Source organism: Malaya genurostris, chromosome 1, assembly GCF_030247185.1.
Source record: "Malaya genurostris strain Urasoe2022 chromosome 1, Malgen_1.1, whole genome shotgun sequence".
Taxonomy (NCBI): domain Eukaryota; kingdom Metazoa; phylum Arthropoda; class Insecta; order Diptera; family Culicidae; genus Malaya; species Malaya genurostris.
The window spans coordinates 61,588,550-61,608,230 of NC_080570.1; the positions used below are offsets into that span (position 1 = coordinate 61,588,550).

The window sequence follows — 19,681 nt, forward strand, 5'->3', positions numbered from 1 at the left end:
CTCTCTTGAGTACTATCATTCTATAAAAATCTGGCCTCTGGTTAGATGCATATCGCATAAAAATAAAATAGAAAAAAATTATAAAAATAAGATACATAAGATATCATGAAATGGAGAAATTGGGTAAAATAGTCACCAGGACGTTTCGTGCCTCCAGTGTAGGTTCTTTCATTCGGTTCTACGGCCTGTTTTCTATAAGATAAGCTAGATTTATTAAACTTCCAATAAGTTTTACCATGATTTAAGAGATTATCAATAAAATACCATAACATGGAAGAAATAGGGTAAAATAGTCATCAAAACGTTTCGTACGGCCAGTTTAGGTTCTTCCATTCGATTCTACAGACTTTTTTACATTAGATAAGCTAGATTTAGTAAACTTCCAATAAGTTTTATCGAGATTTAAGGACGATTTACAATAAAATATCATGAAATAGAGGAATTGGGGTAAAATAGTCACCCGAACGTTTCGTGCGGCCAGTGTAGGTTCTTCCATTCGATTCTCCAGACTTTTTTACATAATATAAGATAGTTTTCGTATACTTTCAACGTTGTTCCCATAAGACTTAAGGGTGATTTAGATGAAAATTTCACATATTGAAGGAATTGGGGTAAAATAGCCATCAAAACGTTTCGTGCGGCCAGTGTACACTCCTCCATTCGATTCTCCAGACATATTTACATAAAATCAAGCTATTTCAGTAGACCACGCTCAATTGCTTTTCAAGTTACAGAACAAATACTACAGAAAACCCTAAAACTGCTGGGCATTTGGGGTAAAACGAGCAGAATGGCGACTAAAAACCCTTTCATTGAATTTCTTGGATTTTTTTACATAAGAAACACTCTTGTTTGTTGCCTTTTTCCATGGTTCCCGATTTCTTTGAGGGTTTCCTGTTTTGTTTTTTTCACTGTGCGTCGCATTGGGTGCGGATATTCAGCAAACTCAAACGTCCGTTTTGAGTCAATTGAAGTCACCAAACGTAAATCGCTACGCGCATTGAAGGCTTTTCCGGAAATTGACTTTAACAACTGTTTCGTGGATTGGAAAAAACGTTGGCACAAGTGTATTGTGGCAGGGGGGATTACTTTGAGGGGGACGGATTCATAAATAGAGAATTTTAAAATTATGAACAAAGTCTTACTATTTTTTGCCCACAGTAGTATTAGGAACAAAATGATTTAAGTAATGAAAAAATTTAAGAAAGATGAGTAATTGCTAATGATATGAATTATATGATTTCTCAATCATGGTACCGTTCATGGATTTTTATCCGTATATGTGTTCATATCACATTTAACTTCTAGATAGTCAATTGTTATTTTGATTATTGGAAGATCTCTTATTTATCATATATTCATCTCATATAATTAATAAGATTCTTATCATGACAAAAAATGTATTTCAAAAAACAAAAAAAAAGGACATGAAACTTATGAACAAACAAGACCTTCAAACTGTAACATGCATCAACCTGTATCAGATGTCGAATCCTGATAAAAAACAGTAGCAGCCGATAAGATCGCGGGAGGAAGTTTCTTAGGCTATGAACTGATAAAACCTGCAAAGTTAAAAAATGGTTAAAACAAAATCGATTTCTTCATTTTATAACCATTGAGTGGATAATGTTATACGTTAAATTTCTAAACTACGTACACTTCAAAGGCTCAACATTCGCAATTTTGTAAATTGTATGTGACCTTTCTATTCATTTTAGGAGATGTTCGCAGATTCGGAGATTCATTTTCGTTACGTAAAATATTCAATTTTGACGCTTGGAACTTTAATGTGATTTTTCAAGTAAGAACCCATAAGGGATTACTGAACTGCTCAAAGCGCCTCTGCAGGAGAACTGCTACTTTGTGATTTCTTTTTAAAACAACCGTTAAATTTCTTACACAAATTGAAATCTCTACTTTATTTATGTTCTCTGTGAGTAAATCGAACGAGAATTTTTATTAAAGTTAATCATATGCTTTATCTATACTATCATTGAAAAAAATTAAAACGGATGTTATATGCATTACTTTTTTTCGATTATATTCAAGGCCGCCGAGAGAAAATCCGGGCCCGGGGGGACTGCAACTGCAACATGAGAATTGAAAAACATTGTGAGCATGGGAATATCATCGAATCAAGAAATGTTTAAATTCATTATTTTAACAAAATAATTCACTAGCCAAATTTGTTTCGATTTTTGATTTGTAATGTAGAATGAAAAAGCATTTTTGAACCTTCAAATTTCCGGGCCTCCTGAAGAAGTCCGAGCTCGGGGGAATTCTTCCCTTTCCTTCTCCCCACTCCGCGGCCCTGATTATATCCTATACCATGTTAAAATTAATCATGCCGTTGGCTTAACAGATAATTTAGCTAAATTTGACATCGAAATAGGCACTAAATTCAAGTTTACAAGTTAAAATATGTAATATTCTGTCTTTACTCAGGAAAATAAAGTCTGCTTGGATTTACAGCATGTGAAAGCTTTTGTTTCGCTCACATTTTATTAACTAACAATTGCCTCTCTTCTTTATTTGCAGCTCTCTTGCTAACAACAGTAGTCATCAGCAGCGGCCAACTGATTTCCGGACCTCGGTACAGTTTAGACAACATGCCAAAAACCAGTTTTTCCTGTAGAGATAAAATACTAGGTGGATACTATGCTGACTCAGAAACCCAGTGTCAAATGTTCCACGTGTGTGTCAAAGTAGCTGGCGTTGGTGTAAGTTTGAAACATAATTGTCTTTTTAACACTGGTAATACTACTTACTCACTTACATTCTGAATCGAAACATTAGACTTCAATGTTTAAGGAAGGACACTTTCGCAACACCCATTTCGCCCATCAACAGCATACCGAAGAGAAAGACACAACCGACAAACTGGGCGGAAAGAATCGAATTTCGTTGACTGTGAGACACGAAAGAATTAATTTCGAAACCCAAGTTTTCCCAAGAGACCCAGTTGACCTTTAAGAGAGCGCGCGCGCAACTTATGTCTCTTATGTCTAGATATTTTCACATCTTTAAGGAGTGTTTTCGATTATTTTGTTTTCAGAGCAACGTAAAAGATACAGTAGTGGAACTAATTACAACAAAAATTATGTTATTGTTTTCATACTCCTTGAAAATTTTCAATAGAACCCCAAAGTACTTTTTTAAATTTACAAATTATGACACTTTAATAATTTGTAATCACCTTTTGAGAACGAAATTTAAATAGATAATATGTAAAATTACGCCTTTAGGTTTCGTCGTCAGCCTTGGAAAGGCTGCACAGTTGCGAATTTTTGCATATCAATTGCACAAATAAACAAAATCTGTACTGCAACCGACGCCGACGGTGTCTTATGAATGAAGCACTTTTTTTCACACCTTATTTTATAATCATGTCGACCATTGTTTTGAACGCTCTCTGTAGGTAACTAGACCACCTCCGCGTGAACACATAGCACTCTAGCACCGCCAACTTAGGTTGTACTGAGACACACCGAGAGGCAGACTGTAACAGACCGCTTGAGCCGTACACACTAAATAATCTAAAATTTCCCACGAATTAATCTCTTTTTCCCCTCTTATCTCTCCTTCGAATTCATTGTTTCATATGCTTGTGAAACGCGTGGGCGCACATGGCCTTGCGCAAATACGAACAACCCTTTTTATGACCCTCAACAGGTGCAAGACTTCAGATTTCTTTGCCCCAACGGCACGGCTTTCGATCAGGAAGCTCAAATATGTGCCGATTGGGGCGATGTCGACTGTGAAGCCGCCACGCTCTATTATGGCAGCAATAACTTCGATCTGTACCGGATTGGGTCCGGCTTTGAAAGCAAGCGAGCCCCGTACGCTGAGGAGGAAGAAGCTACCTTCCATCTGCAGAGGGCAGAAACAAGTAAACTGTTTAAAAATTAACCTAATTCCACCTAACAGCAACTGATTGTTTGTGTTTGTTCTCAGGCGACGCTAGACGTAGTAAGCAGTATATAGTGAATCAAAGCTCAAAACCCCAAGGACCTCCTGTACACAATCCAAATCAATTCCAGTCGGTACAAAAGCCACAATACCGGCCACCACCGACCCAAACTACTACGACCACCACTAGTACAACGCCCCAGCCGTCTACGACATCGTCTTCCAGTGCAAATGAAAATTATTACAACAACCAATATCAGAAACAAATTCAACAGAAACATCTTCAGCACAAACAGCAACAGCTTATCTACAATCAACAGCAGCAAATCCAACAGCAGCAGTATCGACAGCTAACTGCAGCTGCTGCCACCGCCACCCCGGCCGAACGACGTCAACATGATGAAGTTCGTTCTACCACGCCGACTAACTTTGCAAACAATCAAAAACCGCAACAGCAGCGCAACGACCATAATAGTAAATATTTAACCACGTTTGAAAATGCTTCTCACAATCATCCACCAGATCAACATCCCTCCATCCGCACATTCATTCCACGCCTCTTGTTTGCCTTCTCTTTCTTTCCATTTGCTTTTTACCCTTTTTACAGATGATGAAATCTTACGTGGATCGCACAGCTCAAATTTCTTCAACAACCGAAACAACGGAAAGGAAGATTTAGAAGATGATTTCCAACGAAAATCTACCAGCAGTAGTGCAATCCAAAAGGCACCCGTTCGACCGTTGCAATCCGCTGTAAACTCTACCAGAACCCAGCAAAGAGGACGGAACCGGGGCAGAGGAACGGTTCGGGCCCACAATTTAAACGTTGTGCGAAATGAAATCAAACCTACACCCCCGCGACAGACTCATTTACAATCAACCACTCCGGAGGATTTTGTAGATGTGGCAAAAATACCAAATTTCAATAGAAACAACAATAATTTCCGACAACAACCTACGACAGTTTTGCAACCACACAATAGCAATCAAATCAATTTTGAACAATCTTCACCGTCAACACCAGCCCCATTCTCACGAGGAGCTCGGCCAGTTCAAAACTTTGGCACCAATCACAGTAGCAATGCCTTTTTCAACAAACAACAAACCAACACCACGCCAAAACAAACCCCAGTGCAACACTTTCAGCAATATCAAACAACCCCCGCAGCACCACATGGCCAGCAATACCAAACACCTATCAGTCCATCAAATCGTGCGAATGAACAGTTCAAATACAATAACAATCAACAGCATGCATCTCAGCCAAATCCACCTACAACCACACATGCTCCGAATATAAACTTCCAATTTTTCAATCGTATCCAACCCACCGACTTCCGTCCTTCATCTAGTTCTACTACTAGTACCGTTTCACCACCATCACCACAGAATGTCAACAGAGTAACACAAGCACCGCAACTCTATAACACCGGATTTGAACACAAAGCTACGGAACGAGCTGTCGTCGAATCAACCGTAGCCAATCAGGACCTCCAGCGCGCCCGTGCTCAGTCACGTGTGTACAACGTGGACCCAGGTCGCCTTAGTCAATTTAACTACAATGAATATCAGGGAAGTCGGGCTAGTGTCACGACGAGTACAACGGCGGCTACGACAACAATTGCTACGGAAAATGTTACCCCTTCCACATACAACCCCGTCAATTACCGACCCCAACAGAAGCCTCAACAAATTCGAAATCATCCACAGTCATTCAATCAGAATCCTTTTGACCCACGGACAACGACCACTGCATCGGTTACAACATCCACAACAACGTTGCGTCCAGTCACCAACGAGCGGTACCAGATAATTTCGCGTAGCGCAAGCGATGGCCACACTCCCTCCACAATCAAAAAATTCTCCACACTGGTACCAAAGGATCAGTATAATCCAACAACGTTCAAACCGAATGCGTTCAGCAAAAAAGCTCTGCTTCAATTCATTGTTCAGAAACCGGAAAAGGTGCAGGAAAAACCAATCGCTGCTCCCGTAAAAAGCACACTGTACATCCCTACAGTTCCTCCATTATCGACAACGACAACTACAACCACAGCTGCTCCGGCTTCTCGAAGGCAGTCCACGTCTTTCTTCCAGCAACCGCAAAAACCAATACAACCAATAATCTCAACCACGACTCAGCGATCGGAAGATATCAACGAGGACGATGGCCAGTATCACCCAGAACTGTATGAAAAAGACTTCTATCGAAACCGTGTTAAGGCCAAGTTCAACCAGGAACGTAAACAAAACCAAGACCCCTTGTCTGCTACCCGGAAACAGTCATTCCAGCAGTCGCCAGTCGTATCACAGTCGCTGTCCGCTGCCAGTGATGAAGATGAAATATTCCGAACGGCTCACTCGCAAAATATCGCCGCAAGCGGAAACGATCTGATCCTTGAGCGAGCAAGACAAGCTGCTGTCAAAATTAATGAATTCCTTTCGTCATCTTCGGTCAAACCAACGGTAGCTGCACCCACCAAAAGATCTTCTCAGTCCTCAGCGGACAACCAACAAGTAAATCCAAAGCCTTTCTCGAAAGCCCCAACGATCTCTCCGCATGCAACAAGCACAAAAAGACCATCGGACGATAAAGACGAATATGACTATGCCTATTATGACACCGGCAGTCCAGACGTTCCGGAGTATGACGTCATCGAGGAATTTGGAAGGACCAGTAAGAAAAATTCGAACAGAGCAAGTGAAAAGCGGCAACGCAACTGAGTGTGGTGACAAACTAGAGGAGCACTCTAAGAAGCTGTATAGATTCTAACTTAATTAAAGTAGTTATTCACAGCGCAATTTTCGGTGCGCTTCGGAAAAAAGCTTGGAGTGTGGAATGCAATTTCCAATTGCAAACAACAAAACTGCCATTATTGTGATTATCAGTGTTTCTATACCGATAACTGTTTTTATCAAAAAAAAACCTGATTCATTTTTTCGGTGAGCACACCGAGAATCAAATCATTGCACAGGGCGACGAGAGGACGACTAGAACTGTTACCAACAAAGCCAGTATTCTTTCAAGATTGATCAGATACTATCATCTTTTAACACTTCCAATTACAAATTACTGTCATCAATCATGATCAACTGCAGGTCAAATTATTATTTTAGGGAGAAATATTTGTTCTTAGCGCAACATCCGTATGTAAAATTCTATCTATTTCTCTTATTTAACTGCTCTTATTCCTACCGGCTTTCATCACTTTAAGTTAAAAGAAGCGATTGTAAATATATTTCCTTCGAAAATAAATTGTACGATATAAAGTGAATAAAAAGGAATACTAAAACTATAGTGCTTTGTTATTTTTAATTCCGACAGCGGTAAAAAGGTGAGGTGAACATATTTGTCATACGTCAGACTTTCAGCATCATCGATAGTATCACACTTGCTGGTAAATACAGTTTTCCTAGCGTCCTACGTCATTTATTCATTAGAAATAGAGCGACAATTGCTACCGAACAGAGAACAAAAGACATCACGGTTGAGTAAGAGTCTCACTACTGGCAATGACGTATCCAATTTATGAAGGAAATTCAGTTTGAATCATTCTAGCAGTGATCTGGGGCTTTTCTGAACTATACAGGCAACCATAAGCCATAAGTTAATTTCTTTTTGTTTTTAAAAAAGAAACAAATGCATTGCAGGAGAAACGTTATTGATATTTGCATCCAAATATTTTTCTTCTGATAAATGAGATACCGAGCCAGAAGAATTGAATGCTTTTGATGTTGAGCCATTTTCGCAAATTTCCGAAAGAAATCTTTTAATTTTTGATATATTTAAAAGAGCCCCTTGAGAGGAATTGTATACATTCCACACACTCTCATCGAACATAACTCAAAATTGCGTGCCACATCACTCAAATTCATAAAAAGTGCACGTACTCTAAACTTGAGTTACCACCTATCTACTTATTTTTGAGTTAAGGGACGAAATTGTCAAAACTTGAGTAATTTTTACTCAAAAAAAGAAAACAATATTTTCAATTTTCAACTCAAAATTTGAGTTCCTTGCTCTCAAAATGAAGATTTTTTTCTGCGCAAAATAGTGATTCTAAACCGTTTCCTTTTGAAAGGTTTTGAGTAAAAATTGAATTATTTTGATATCCTTATGTTGCGCTTTTCACTAAGCATAATTGAAACCACAAAACATCTATGATTGACGTTGATTTATATTTTCAAAACCGGATCTTGAAGCGGCAATGGAAGCGACGTATTCTTGCATTCTTTATTTCGATGAGAATATTCCGAGAATGAAAACGCAATGAACTGCAAAAAGTACTTTTTTCACTCAAATGTTTATAAACGAGTTTATTTTACTCAAATTTTGACATATTGTTCCAGTTTATGAATTTGAGTAATCGCAACTCAAACCATGAGTTATGTTCAAAGAGCGTGCAGGGTGCTCTTGCTTTGTAATAATAGTTTATTGTCTTCTTCGCTAGTAATAACCGTAAATTGTAATACTCTCAGCTTGTTAACATCGCGTTGTAGTCACCCCCCTGCTATGGAAGCTGGTTCCTGAAACCGACGCATTTTGTTTTGATGGCGTTGTTGTTAACAATATGTTAACCTACGTTCAAACAACACTGGTGTCAAAAGTTAAATTCTTCAAACCCAATATAAATATAACTCTAGTCTAGCTAGTCTTGTTTTCTATAAAACAAGTAATTTGACCTCTTTTTGAATAAAAAAAGAAATTGTGGTTTATTATAGTTTGATTATATTCCATCAAAATCGTTTCCTTATGTTGGTGCAACCGCATGAAGAAAAATGTGAACGTGTGAACGCTGCTTAAACACAGCATTTGACAGCGAACTTGAACCAAAGAACCAAAATTTTCGGCTTCAAGCCAATTGTATGCATATGACAATTGTGTCACCGTGGTGGTTGTAGTCTTTTTGTTTTGTGGTAAAGTTTTCATGCTGAGGTTTGTATATATGTCCGTTACCAGGAACTCTTCCATATGTGAACTCTTTGGTGCGGGGGAGTGGGTAGGACGATTAAAACAAAAAGAATCCAAGCGCTGCACAGTGGTTCAAAAATCCAATTCTACGTTCTTAATTGATAACTTATTAAAAACGTGGTTTTCGAGGTACAGCAAATTTTATTTATGGGAAAAATCCCCCTAAAAGTGTGATAAAATATTATTTTATCTCCGGACTCCGGAACTAACATGGTTTTTATTTACGCTGTTTTCGCGAATAACACGGTTTCTGATGAGAGTTTAAAAAACACTGTCATTTGTTTTTTGAGAAAAATAGAAAAAAGGGGAACAGGTTGTCTGTAAGAAAACGATTATGAGAGCTAATTTAAAGTTTGAAAGTTAACTAGAATCATTCACTCAACAATTCACGAGATTATTGACTGTCGTTCCATAAAATGATTAATCAGTCTTCAGATCTTCAATCCCTGTTGTAAATCACACGACAACGTCTCTTCCGCTCAGTGTATGATGTCAGTATCGTCATTGATATCATCGAGAATTTCATAGCATTGAAGAAATAGTCGGGCTTACTAATCTCTCCAACTCTTCATCATATCGAGCAGTATAGTATTTTATACCCATTTGAATAATATAATTCTAGTAGAATTATGATTTACGCCGATGAAATGAGTTGCTTCAGCATGACACATAGTTGTTAATACCTTTTCTAGTTTGATCCATATGCATATCTATGAATTCTTCTCCTTTAATTCTGTCGCTGCGTGCATAGATCTTCATCCAATACCCATGTTTTCCCACGCAGTTTAGTTGGAAATGACTATTACGTGTTTATTACACATCGCAACTTCGGAATTAAAAAAAAAACTTATTTTCAAGCTTTATTTGCAGTGAAAGTGTTTATGGGTGGTATTATCAGCACTTCTCTAGTCGAACGTTCTAAATTGTACGTATTATCGTTCTTTTGAAAACCGAATTCATTTAACAGAAAGCATGAGCCATTTAGATTAATTTGCTAATCGTACAACGTGTTTCCTGAGTGTTCTAATTTTAATTTGTCATCCAATGTGTTTTATCAAGTATGACTAGACCTTCTCGTAACCTCAGGCTACTTTTTAGATTTCCGTTTTTATTGTGGAAAAACAGTTGCATTTTATCAAAAACAAAACAAATACAAAAATCTTCGGTTTTTGGAGTTATTACGTCAAATTTTCTAAAGACATTAGTGTATTTCATTAAACTGAACTGATAGCAGCATAGTATGTTTGAGAAATTTGTGTAGTTTTTAATGAAAAAAACTTTGTAAAACATTTAAATTGTCATTTAAATTGAAAATATATATGTTTTCTTACAAAAACTGGTTTTAGGACACTTTGTTAAAAAAATACATTATATCAAGAATTACACTCAAGTTACGGGGATAGTACCTTCTGCAAATTTGTTTGAAATAGCGTTTTGCACAACTTTTTCGATGTAACTTAGCTTCTACGTTGGCCCTGAGCTAAAATAATATGTTTATTTCACTTTTAGGGGGATTAATCACTTAAATCAAATTTTCCAATAGATGGCATCTATTATTCTGAGAAACTTTGCTTAAGATACTGTACCTCAAAAACCACGTTTCTATGAGTTATCAATAAAGAACGTGAAATTGCGCTTTTGAACCACTGTGCGCTGTTCAGAGTGGTGAATCAAGTTCATCTTTTGATAGCTATCAGTGGTTTGCTTACATATCTATTAACACGTATTAAAATTAGAATGAACACATGAACAAACCACTGATAGCTGTCAAATTTAGTTAATTTTGTTCATTTTTGTGAGATTATGTCATGTCTTGTAAACATGACATAACCTCACCAAAATCGCTGAATATCATTCGAAAGCTGACGGTGGTTTGTTTACACGTTCTTTCTAATTTGAATATGTGTTAATGCATGGATATGTAAAAAACCAACGTCAGCAGTCAAGAACTTTATTCATCACGAGCTCATTTGTAATGTCCTCTTGTAAAACTTAATTGCTAGGGATATTTTTTATTTCAAGGATGCAACCGAAGACGGCGTTACTGAGTTTCGATTGAAAGTGCAACGAATGGAGAACTGAGTGTTGTCCATTAAGTTCTTACTCACGTTGTCACTTGAAACGTGGGAACCTCCCACATGTAGCTAACTTCATAAAACATCTTATGATAAGGAAAAGGTTTCGGGCTCGAGTCCTGGCTCTGGGGTTCCTTTTCCATATTGTTGCAATCTTCTCTCAGGCTGTTACTGGTTGGCAGTGAAGAAAAGAGAAAACCGAGTTCTTTTAATTTTGTATCTAAATATTTTGCTCTTCTTAGGACAAATGTTATCACGAACAAATTTATGTCTTTTAATCTGTAGAATCATATTCTAGGGTTAAAAAAATTATTTTTCATATTGAACAAGAAGTTTTCCAAATTTACAGGCATTTCGTTTCGCTGTAGCTTCTTCATTCCCATCACGTGTTAGTTTTAAGCTAAAGTTTAAAACGAAATTGTATCTAATTTTTCAATTTGGTATTTTTGGTTCTCTTATTAAGAAAGGTCAGTCAATCACTGAGAAAACAGACTTTTGAACCAAAACAGACTTTCGTATCAGGGTACGAATAAACCCATAAATCGTCGAGATCTCAAATTGTATATGTGTGTAACAATAATATGAACTCTTTATTACGAGATGATTGAACCGATTTTCACAAACTTAGGTCTAATCGTCCCATAAAACATTTAGTATTTTCATTCAGATCCGACTTCCAGCTCCGAAACTTCAGGGTAAAATGTGCATATAAATTAAGAAAATGGCACTCCGAGATTACTTCACCGATTTCCACAAACATAGATTCGAACAAAAAAAATTTATCGATGCCATGTCAAAGTTTTAAATTTCATTCGGATCCAACTTCCAGTTCCAAAATAACGAAGTAAGTGAAAAAAAATCTTCAATTTCACAAGTGTGTCATTAAGCTCACTTCGGTGTCTTAACTGCTTAACCGATTTTGACAACACAGAAAAAATAATGAAATTTACACGACATGTAATTCAATGATAGTTTGAAATAAACATAAATTGAATAAACAATTTGAATGAAAACCATCATCGATGTAAAAGTAAATTAGAATGCCTTGATTTTTCAATGAATTATGTAACATATTTTAATTTAGATTAGTGAAAGGTACCAAAATTACAGCGTGATAAGTGTTTGAATGTTTAAAATTGTATAAACCGATTTGAGCGAAAATAAAAAATAAGAAAAAAATATACTGATCCGTTCGAAACAAAACGGTTTGTCATAATGAAAGCTGAGCTACACAGATAAAAATATTTTGTAAATTTACATCTATTTTCATGCACATATTTGGAGCAGGTAATTGAACATAAAGTTACTTCACAATTCCATACATTTTAATATCATTTATTCGCAAACGTTAAATGAAAAATACATTGAAAATTCAATGCAATACAATTTAGTTCTGCATCGATGATGGTTTTCTATTAAACTTTCGATTCAACCCATGTTTTTTTCCATGTTACTATTGATTTACACGTCGTGTAAATTTCATTATTTCTTTCTGTGTATGTCTCCAAACACCAAATAGTTACTTCTTGTAGTCTGAATGCGAACCGCTAAACGTAAATTGTTCTGGGAATCTAACCAGTTAAAACTGTCAACTCTACGCTAGTGTTCTAGATTTCAATTTTGTCTGAATGTTCATAATTACGATGGTATTATTTTAATATGCTTTATAGTATATATATATATATATATATATATATATATATATATATATATATATATATATATATATATATATATATATATATATATATATATATATATATATATATATATATATATATATATATATTAGTTGTTTAGTTTTGTCTTTCATCGATACGAAGCAACGCGTTCAATCTCATGCATACTTCAAAGCTTTTTTTGCTATAAATTCCCCGCAATATAAACTCCGTACAAGACAAGTCTCATGTTGGTCTTACATCTCAAAATAAAGCATCAATTTAGTTGTCTAAGTAAAAAGTTATGTAAGCTCAATTAGTGTCATCCGGTGAATATATGTTCCCTTACACTACCGAACTACAATATAGTAGACTTAAAATATGCTTTTAAAGCATAACCAGAATATTTTTTTTTTTTCATAAATACGTTTATTTCATAGGCAATATACATAAGTTTTTCTTCGCCGTGGCATCTACAATACATAGTACTTTAAACCTAATACATTTCGAATATCCTATTAGTATGTTGGTATTCATTAGTTAATCTAAACACTGTTTTTATCAAGCGAGTTGCTATTATAAATTACATTAAATGAAATACATTTATTTTGTACATGATCTTATAACTATTTCAGGTTTGTTTGTATCAGTTCATCACTTTTATTTAATATAAGATAGCTGGCTATTGGTTGAACTCATGGAAGAGAAAACAATCTAACATAAAATAAAATTTAAATTGGAACTCCAATGGACTTAATGAAATAATAAAGAAGTTTCATGTAAGGAACGTCACGACAAGCAAGAATGTCGCGAACTGGGACATTGGATAGTCTACCTTGGGTACGCAAGGAATTTATTAGTTGAGATCTGACATCACGATACTCCACGCATGTCCAAACAACATGGTCAATATCGCGGTAACCTTCGCCACAAGCACAATGATTAGTCTCGGAAAGTCCAATTCGAAGGAGATGTGCATCTAACGTGTAGTGATTGGACATGAGTCTGGACATCACACGAATGAAATCTCTACTCACATCCAGTCCCCTGAACCATGCCTTTGTCGATATTTTCGGAATAATTGAGTGCATCCACCGACCCAGATCATCTTTATCCCAAGAAGCTTGCCAGCTGGCAAGTGTTCTTTGGCGAGGCGCGCTATAGAATTCATTGAAAGCAATTGGTCTCTCATAAATTTCACCCTCAATAGCACCACGTTTGGCTAAAATATCGGCTCTTTCATTGCCTGGAATGGAGCAATGAGCCGGAACCCAAACTATTGTGATTTGATAATTATTATTCAATATGACGTTCAGGCACTGTTTTATTTTGCCCAAGAAAAAAGGTTCATTTTTGCCAGCAGCCTTTGAGCGAATGGCTTCAATTGCACTCAGACTATCTGTGAAAAGAAAATAATGGTTTGGAGATAATGTGACGATTATACTCAAACTATAATGAACTGCTGCTAACTCTGCTATATAAACAGATGCAGGTTCTTGAAGCCTAAAGGAGACCGAAACATTATTGTTGAACATACCAAACCCTGTCGCTTCTTCAATTCGCGATCCGTCCGTGTAAAACATTTTCTCAGAGTCGATATGCCTGAACTTACTTGTAAATATTTTTGGGATTTCCAACGAGCGTAGGTGTTCCGGAATTCCACGCACTTCGCGCTGCATGGATGTGTCGAAAAATAAAGTTGAGTCAGGGACATTTAGGAGGCTGACACGGATAGGAATATATCTTGAAGGGTTGATTTCCTGTGACATATGGTTAAAATATACAGTCATGAATCTTGTTTGAGATTGAAGCTCAACTAGCCTTTCGAAGTTATTAATAACTAGGGGATTCAGTACCTCGCATCTTATTAGCAGTCGCGACGAAAGCTCCCAAAAACGATCCTTCAATGGAAGAACTCCCGCCAGAACTTCAAGACTCATTGTATGTGTCGAATGCATGCAGCCTAAAGCAATTCGCAAACAACGATATTGAATTCGCTCTAATTTGATAATATGAGAGTTTGCAGCGGAACGAAAGCAAACGCATCCATATTCCATCACTGAAAGTATCGTTGTCTGATACAATTTTATTAGATCTTCCGGATGAGCACCCCACCAAGATCCGGTTATTGTTCGAAGAAAATTTACTCTTTGTTGGCATTTTGTTATCAGAAACCTAATGTGTCCTCCCCACGTGCATTTGGAATCAAACCACACCCCGAGGTATTTGAAAGTCAAAACCTGTTGGATCATTCTTCCCATCATATGAAGCTGAAGCTGCGCGGGATCATGCTTTCTTGAAAAGACGACCAGCTCTGTTTTCTCCGCAGAGAATTCGATACCCAGATGGACAGCCCAAACGGACAAGTTATCTAAGGTATCTTGCAATGGTTTTTGCAGATCAATAGCTTTGGGTCCAGTAACTGAAACTACGCCATCATCTGCCAATTGTCTTAGTGTACATGGGGATACTAGACAGCTGTCAATGTCATTCACGTAAAAATTATAGAGGAGCGGACTGAGGCAAGAGCCTTGCGGTAGACCCATGTAGCTAATTCTGAATGTTACCAAATCGCCATGTGAAAAATGCATGCGTTTCTCTGACAAAAGGTTGTGCAAATAATTATTTATAACCGCTGGGAGTCCATGTTGGTGAAGCTTGACTGAAAGAACATCAATGGAAACTGAATCAAATGCTCCTTTAATGTCTAAAAATACAGATGCCATTTGTTGCTTTTGAGCGAAGGCAATTTGGATGTCAGACGAAAGTAATGCAAGGCAATCATTCGTCCCTTTATTTCTACGGAAGCCAAACTGAGTATCTGACAACAAACCGTTCGTCTCGACCCAAGTGTCGAGACGTCGTAGAATAATTTTTTCGAACAATTTTCTGATGCAGGACAACATCGCAATGGGTCTATATGAGTTGTGATTGGAAGCTGGTTTCCCCGGTTTTTGAATGGCGATAACTTTCACTTGTCTCCAGTCAGGTGGAACAATATTTTGCTCAAGAAACTTGTTGAACAATTCCAACAAACGTCTTTTTGCGAGGTCGGGCAGATTCTTCACCAAGTTGAATTTAATTCTGTCCAACCCAGGAGCGTTATTGTTACAAGACATGAGTGCTATGGAAAATTCCATCATTGAAAAGGGGCTATCAATGGAACCATTATTTGAAAAAGATTCCCTAATAATGCTATGCGTAGGAACAGAATCTGGACAAACTTTCCTCGCAAAATCAAATATCCATCGGTTCGAGTATTCCTCACTCTCATTTCCTACGTTACGATTCCTCATTCGTCTGGCCGTATTCCAAAGAGTGCTCATTGAGGTTTCTCTTGACAAACCTTCGACAAAATGTCTCCAATAGCTACATTTCTTGGCCCGAAGTATGCTCTTGTACTTGGTTTCTAAAGTCAAGAATTTTTCAAAATTCTGAGGAGTTCCTCCTCCTCGTTTTAAAAACGTCTTGAAGGCATTTTGTTTCGCGTGCTTAGCATCTGAGCACTCTTTGTCCCACCAAGGGTTTGGAGGCCTTCTGTTAGACGATGGACCAAGAAATCGTTTGGTTTGGGCTTGTTCTGCGGCCTCCAGAATCGAACAAACGAGGGAGTCATATTCTTCAAGTGGGGGGAGCTCTTCCATTGAAGTTAAGGCACTTGAAATATTACTTTGGTATTTAATCCAGTCAATATTTTTTGTCAAATCATATGGAATATTAACTGAATTAGCAATGCCTTTGTTACTGCTAATTGAGATGATGATTGGTAAATGATCGCTACCGTGTAAATCAGGAAATACTTTCCAGGTGCAATCTAGTCGAATTGAAGTCGAGCAAAGAGATAAATCTAATGCACTTGGACGTGCAGGAGGTCTTGGGATCCGTGTCATGCTACCCATATTTAGTACCGTCATGCTAAAATTGTCGCAAATATTATATATTAAGGATGATCTGCTATCATTGTAAACGGAACCCCACATCATTCCGTGCGAATTGAAATCTCCTAAAATCAAACGTGGAGCAGGAAGGGCTTCGACAATTTCATTAAGCTGTCGTTGTCCAACTTGAGCTCTTGGAGGAATATATACTGAAGCAATGCAAATGTCCTTTCCTTTAATGTTTATTTGACAAGCAACAACTTCTATACTAGAAGTCGAAGGAATATTTAATCTATAAAAGGAATAACATTTCTTAATTCCTAAAAGCACTCCACCATACGGAGAGTCTCTATCGAGACGTATAATGTTAAAGTCATTAAAATTTAAGGCTATGTTTGATGTAAGCCATGTTTCGCACAAAGTAAATACATCACATTTTTGACTATGCAACAAAACTTTAAATGAATCAAGTTTTGGCATGATGCTTCGACAATTCCACTGCAGGACAGTGATTGAATCATTTGCGGCGGATGATAAATTATCCATCAAATGATACAAAACCTGAAAGAACTGGCCATTGAGCTGATAACTGTTTCAAAAAAGTTCTAGCTATTGGAAGGAATGCCGTTATGATAGTCTTTAGAGGTTCAGAAATATTGAATGCTGCGAAAATCCATTCTACAATTTCCGAAAACTTAAGTAATCCTGTTGGTGAATGTGAAACGGAGCCCACTGGATTATTGTCTTTCCTTGAGCTAGTTTCTGGATTGGTTTGTGAATTTGACAAACCAGGAGGCACAGTTTTTGGTTTTAAATTTGGCTTTTTAGCTTTAACACGGGGATCTTTTTTTGAAGATGTAATTTTAGGTGTCTTTTTAGGTATTTTGTGGTTTGTTAATCTCCTCTTAACAGACCCTTGAGGAGTGACAAACGAGGTATCTTCACTATTTCCGTCGGAGTCAGATTCCTCTGGCTCCATAAGATTTGAAAAACCGTTTTCGGTTTCCAAGGGGGAGACATGTATGACCGTTTTAAGCATTTCTGCATATGTGCGCTTAGACCGTGCTTTTAAAGAAAGTTTCATTTTGTCTTTACGCAACTTAAATGCAGCGCATACTGAAAGATCATCATGAGGTCTCTCCCCACAATAAACACATTTTTCAACATTTTTATCGCAAAGATTATCCTTATGAGGCCCTTGACATTTGATACATTTGGACTTATTACTACAGTAAGTAGCTGTATGCCCGAATTTTTTACAGTTCGTGCAATTCATAACATGCGGTAGGAAAAGCCGAACAGGAAGACGAATTTTATCGATATAGACATGGCTAGGCAACGCAGATCCGGCAAATGTTACACGAAACGAATCTGAGGGACGATACGACTTTTTTCCATCGACAATAGATGCTGAGTACAATTGCTTGCACTCGAGTATCTTAACTCCCTCAAGCATGGAGTTTTTAAAACGACCAACTCCATTTTTAAGTAAATCATCGGCCGTCAGACTTGCTTCAGTCACAACACCGTCAATTTCCACCTCCTTCGATGGAATGTAAACTCGATATTCAACAGAAAATAATTTACAGGTTACAATTTCGTTCGCCTGTTTCAAGTCATTGACAACAACTCGAATTTTATCTCTATTAACTTTACATATTTCTTTAACTTCAGAGAAATGTGATGTCAAATCCTTGGTAATTTGCATCAAATTTAAAATCTTTTCTTTTTTTCGAAGATAGACTATCCATGGCCCAGTGGTACCCTGTGGATAATGTTTAGCCCTCGGAGTATTTAAACTCTTACTAGTATCCGGAATCGGATTCGGATGATCTTCCATGAGATCATCCATTACATTAATTTTTTTTGTAAATTAATAATACCAAAATAAAAACTTATGTTTAGTAAAATTTCAGATATAAGAAATAAAAAATAATTTAAATTAAATCTACCTTGTAGCTGATGTCTCTGTTCCTTTATCGTGAAGAACGACGTGAAGCTCTTCCAACGATTTCCAATTGGCAGTCTTCTGCTGTTTCCAATTGGCAGTCTTCTGTCGTTTACTGCTATCTCAGTTGCTCTGCCGTCGTTGTGAACACCACTGCACTTGCTGTGCTTCCTGTACCTGACCCCAGGTACAGTGCTTTTGCTCTTGGTGGCGATCAAATGCGATGCTTGCAGTGTAGCACCTCGCGATATATGCCGTCTCTTTTGATCCTACGCAGCGTACAAATTCTGGTACCTGGTAGATCAGCACTGGGTTGCTTTAGCACCTTTGTGCCTTTGCACCCCTTCGTCTTCGCACCTTTATGCGATGGCACCTCTGTGACTCGTCACTTCTATGCTCTCGCACCTCTGTGTTTCTACACCTCTGTGCGTATGAACGGGATGGCCTTCGTTGCTAGCTTTCCAGTCGGGAAACGCCCCGAATATTGCGTTTGCTATGGGCAGTTTAACTACCTGAAGCTTAGAATTGTCTCGGTAGCAGCCGTTAACTCACGAGCCAGTACAATCGAAACACAACCTCTTCGCTTGAATGGTTTTTACTGAATGATAACCAGAATATGATTTAAAATAGTGAAAGCAATGAAATAAAAAACCTATACACATTATCTCTTCATAACATTTCTAATGATAGCATTACTGAAAAAATCGTCATATACAAATCACAAGGGACACGGGCGAATTTAGCTCACTACCACCCTTGTAATTTTTTTTTCTTTGAATAAAAAATTTTTACATGTATGCGACATTTGTCATAACACAGTGTATTGATATCAAAATAAAACGGTTATGTGCCCTAGCACAAAATTTGGCTAACCCCTAAATGATCAAAATAATACCAACGTTAAACATAGAGTAATTCACAGATTGTAGTCCTGGTAACCAATAAAATAGTGCAGTATCACTTAAATTTCCTTGATGCTAGTATATTCGCTATGAATTTATCGTAGATTTTCAAACGACACCCAAATTCAGAATACTAGGAACAAGAAATAATACAAACAAATGATGGCAATCATAAAAATTATGCAATATAGTTATCGGTGATTACAAAACATTTCCGGAAATAAGACGGAAGGAAACACGCCTGCAATCAATGTCATCTGCAGATCACAGTTGAAAAATGTGATACGTCACATGGACCAACAATTGCGGTGGGAGGACTATTTAAAAGAACGAAACACC

At 37.2% G+C, this 19,681-nt stretch overlaps 1 protein-coding gene across 3 annotated transcripts in view; it reads left to right on the forward strand.

The window, feature by feature from the left end:
• LOC131440230 (mucin-5AC) overlaps positions 1 to 7,189 on the forward strand; it is a 54,279-nt gene extending 47,090 nt beyond the window's left edge. For all 3 annotated transcript variants that reach the window (XM_058611324.1, XM_058611325.1, XM_058611323.1), the window contains exons 3-6: positions 2,539 to 2,720; positions 3,673 to 3,889; positions 3,955 to 4,383; positions 4,517 to 7,189. In XM_058611324.1, the coding sequence (XP_058467307.1) occupies positions 2,539 to 2,720; positions 3,673 to 3,889; positions 3,955 to 4,383; positions 4,517 to 6,633 (2,945 nt within the window). In that variant the 3' untranslated portion in view covers positions 6,634 to 7,189. The remainder of the gene's footprint in view (positions 1 to 2,538; positions 2,721 to 3,672; positions 3,890 to 3,954; positions 4,384 to 4,516) is intronic.
• Positions 7,190 to 19,681: the final 12,492 nt, after the last annotated feature.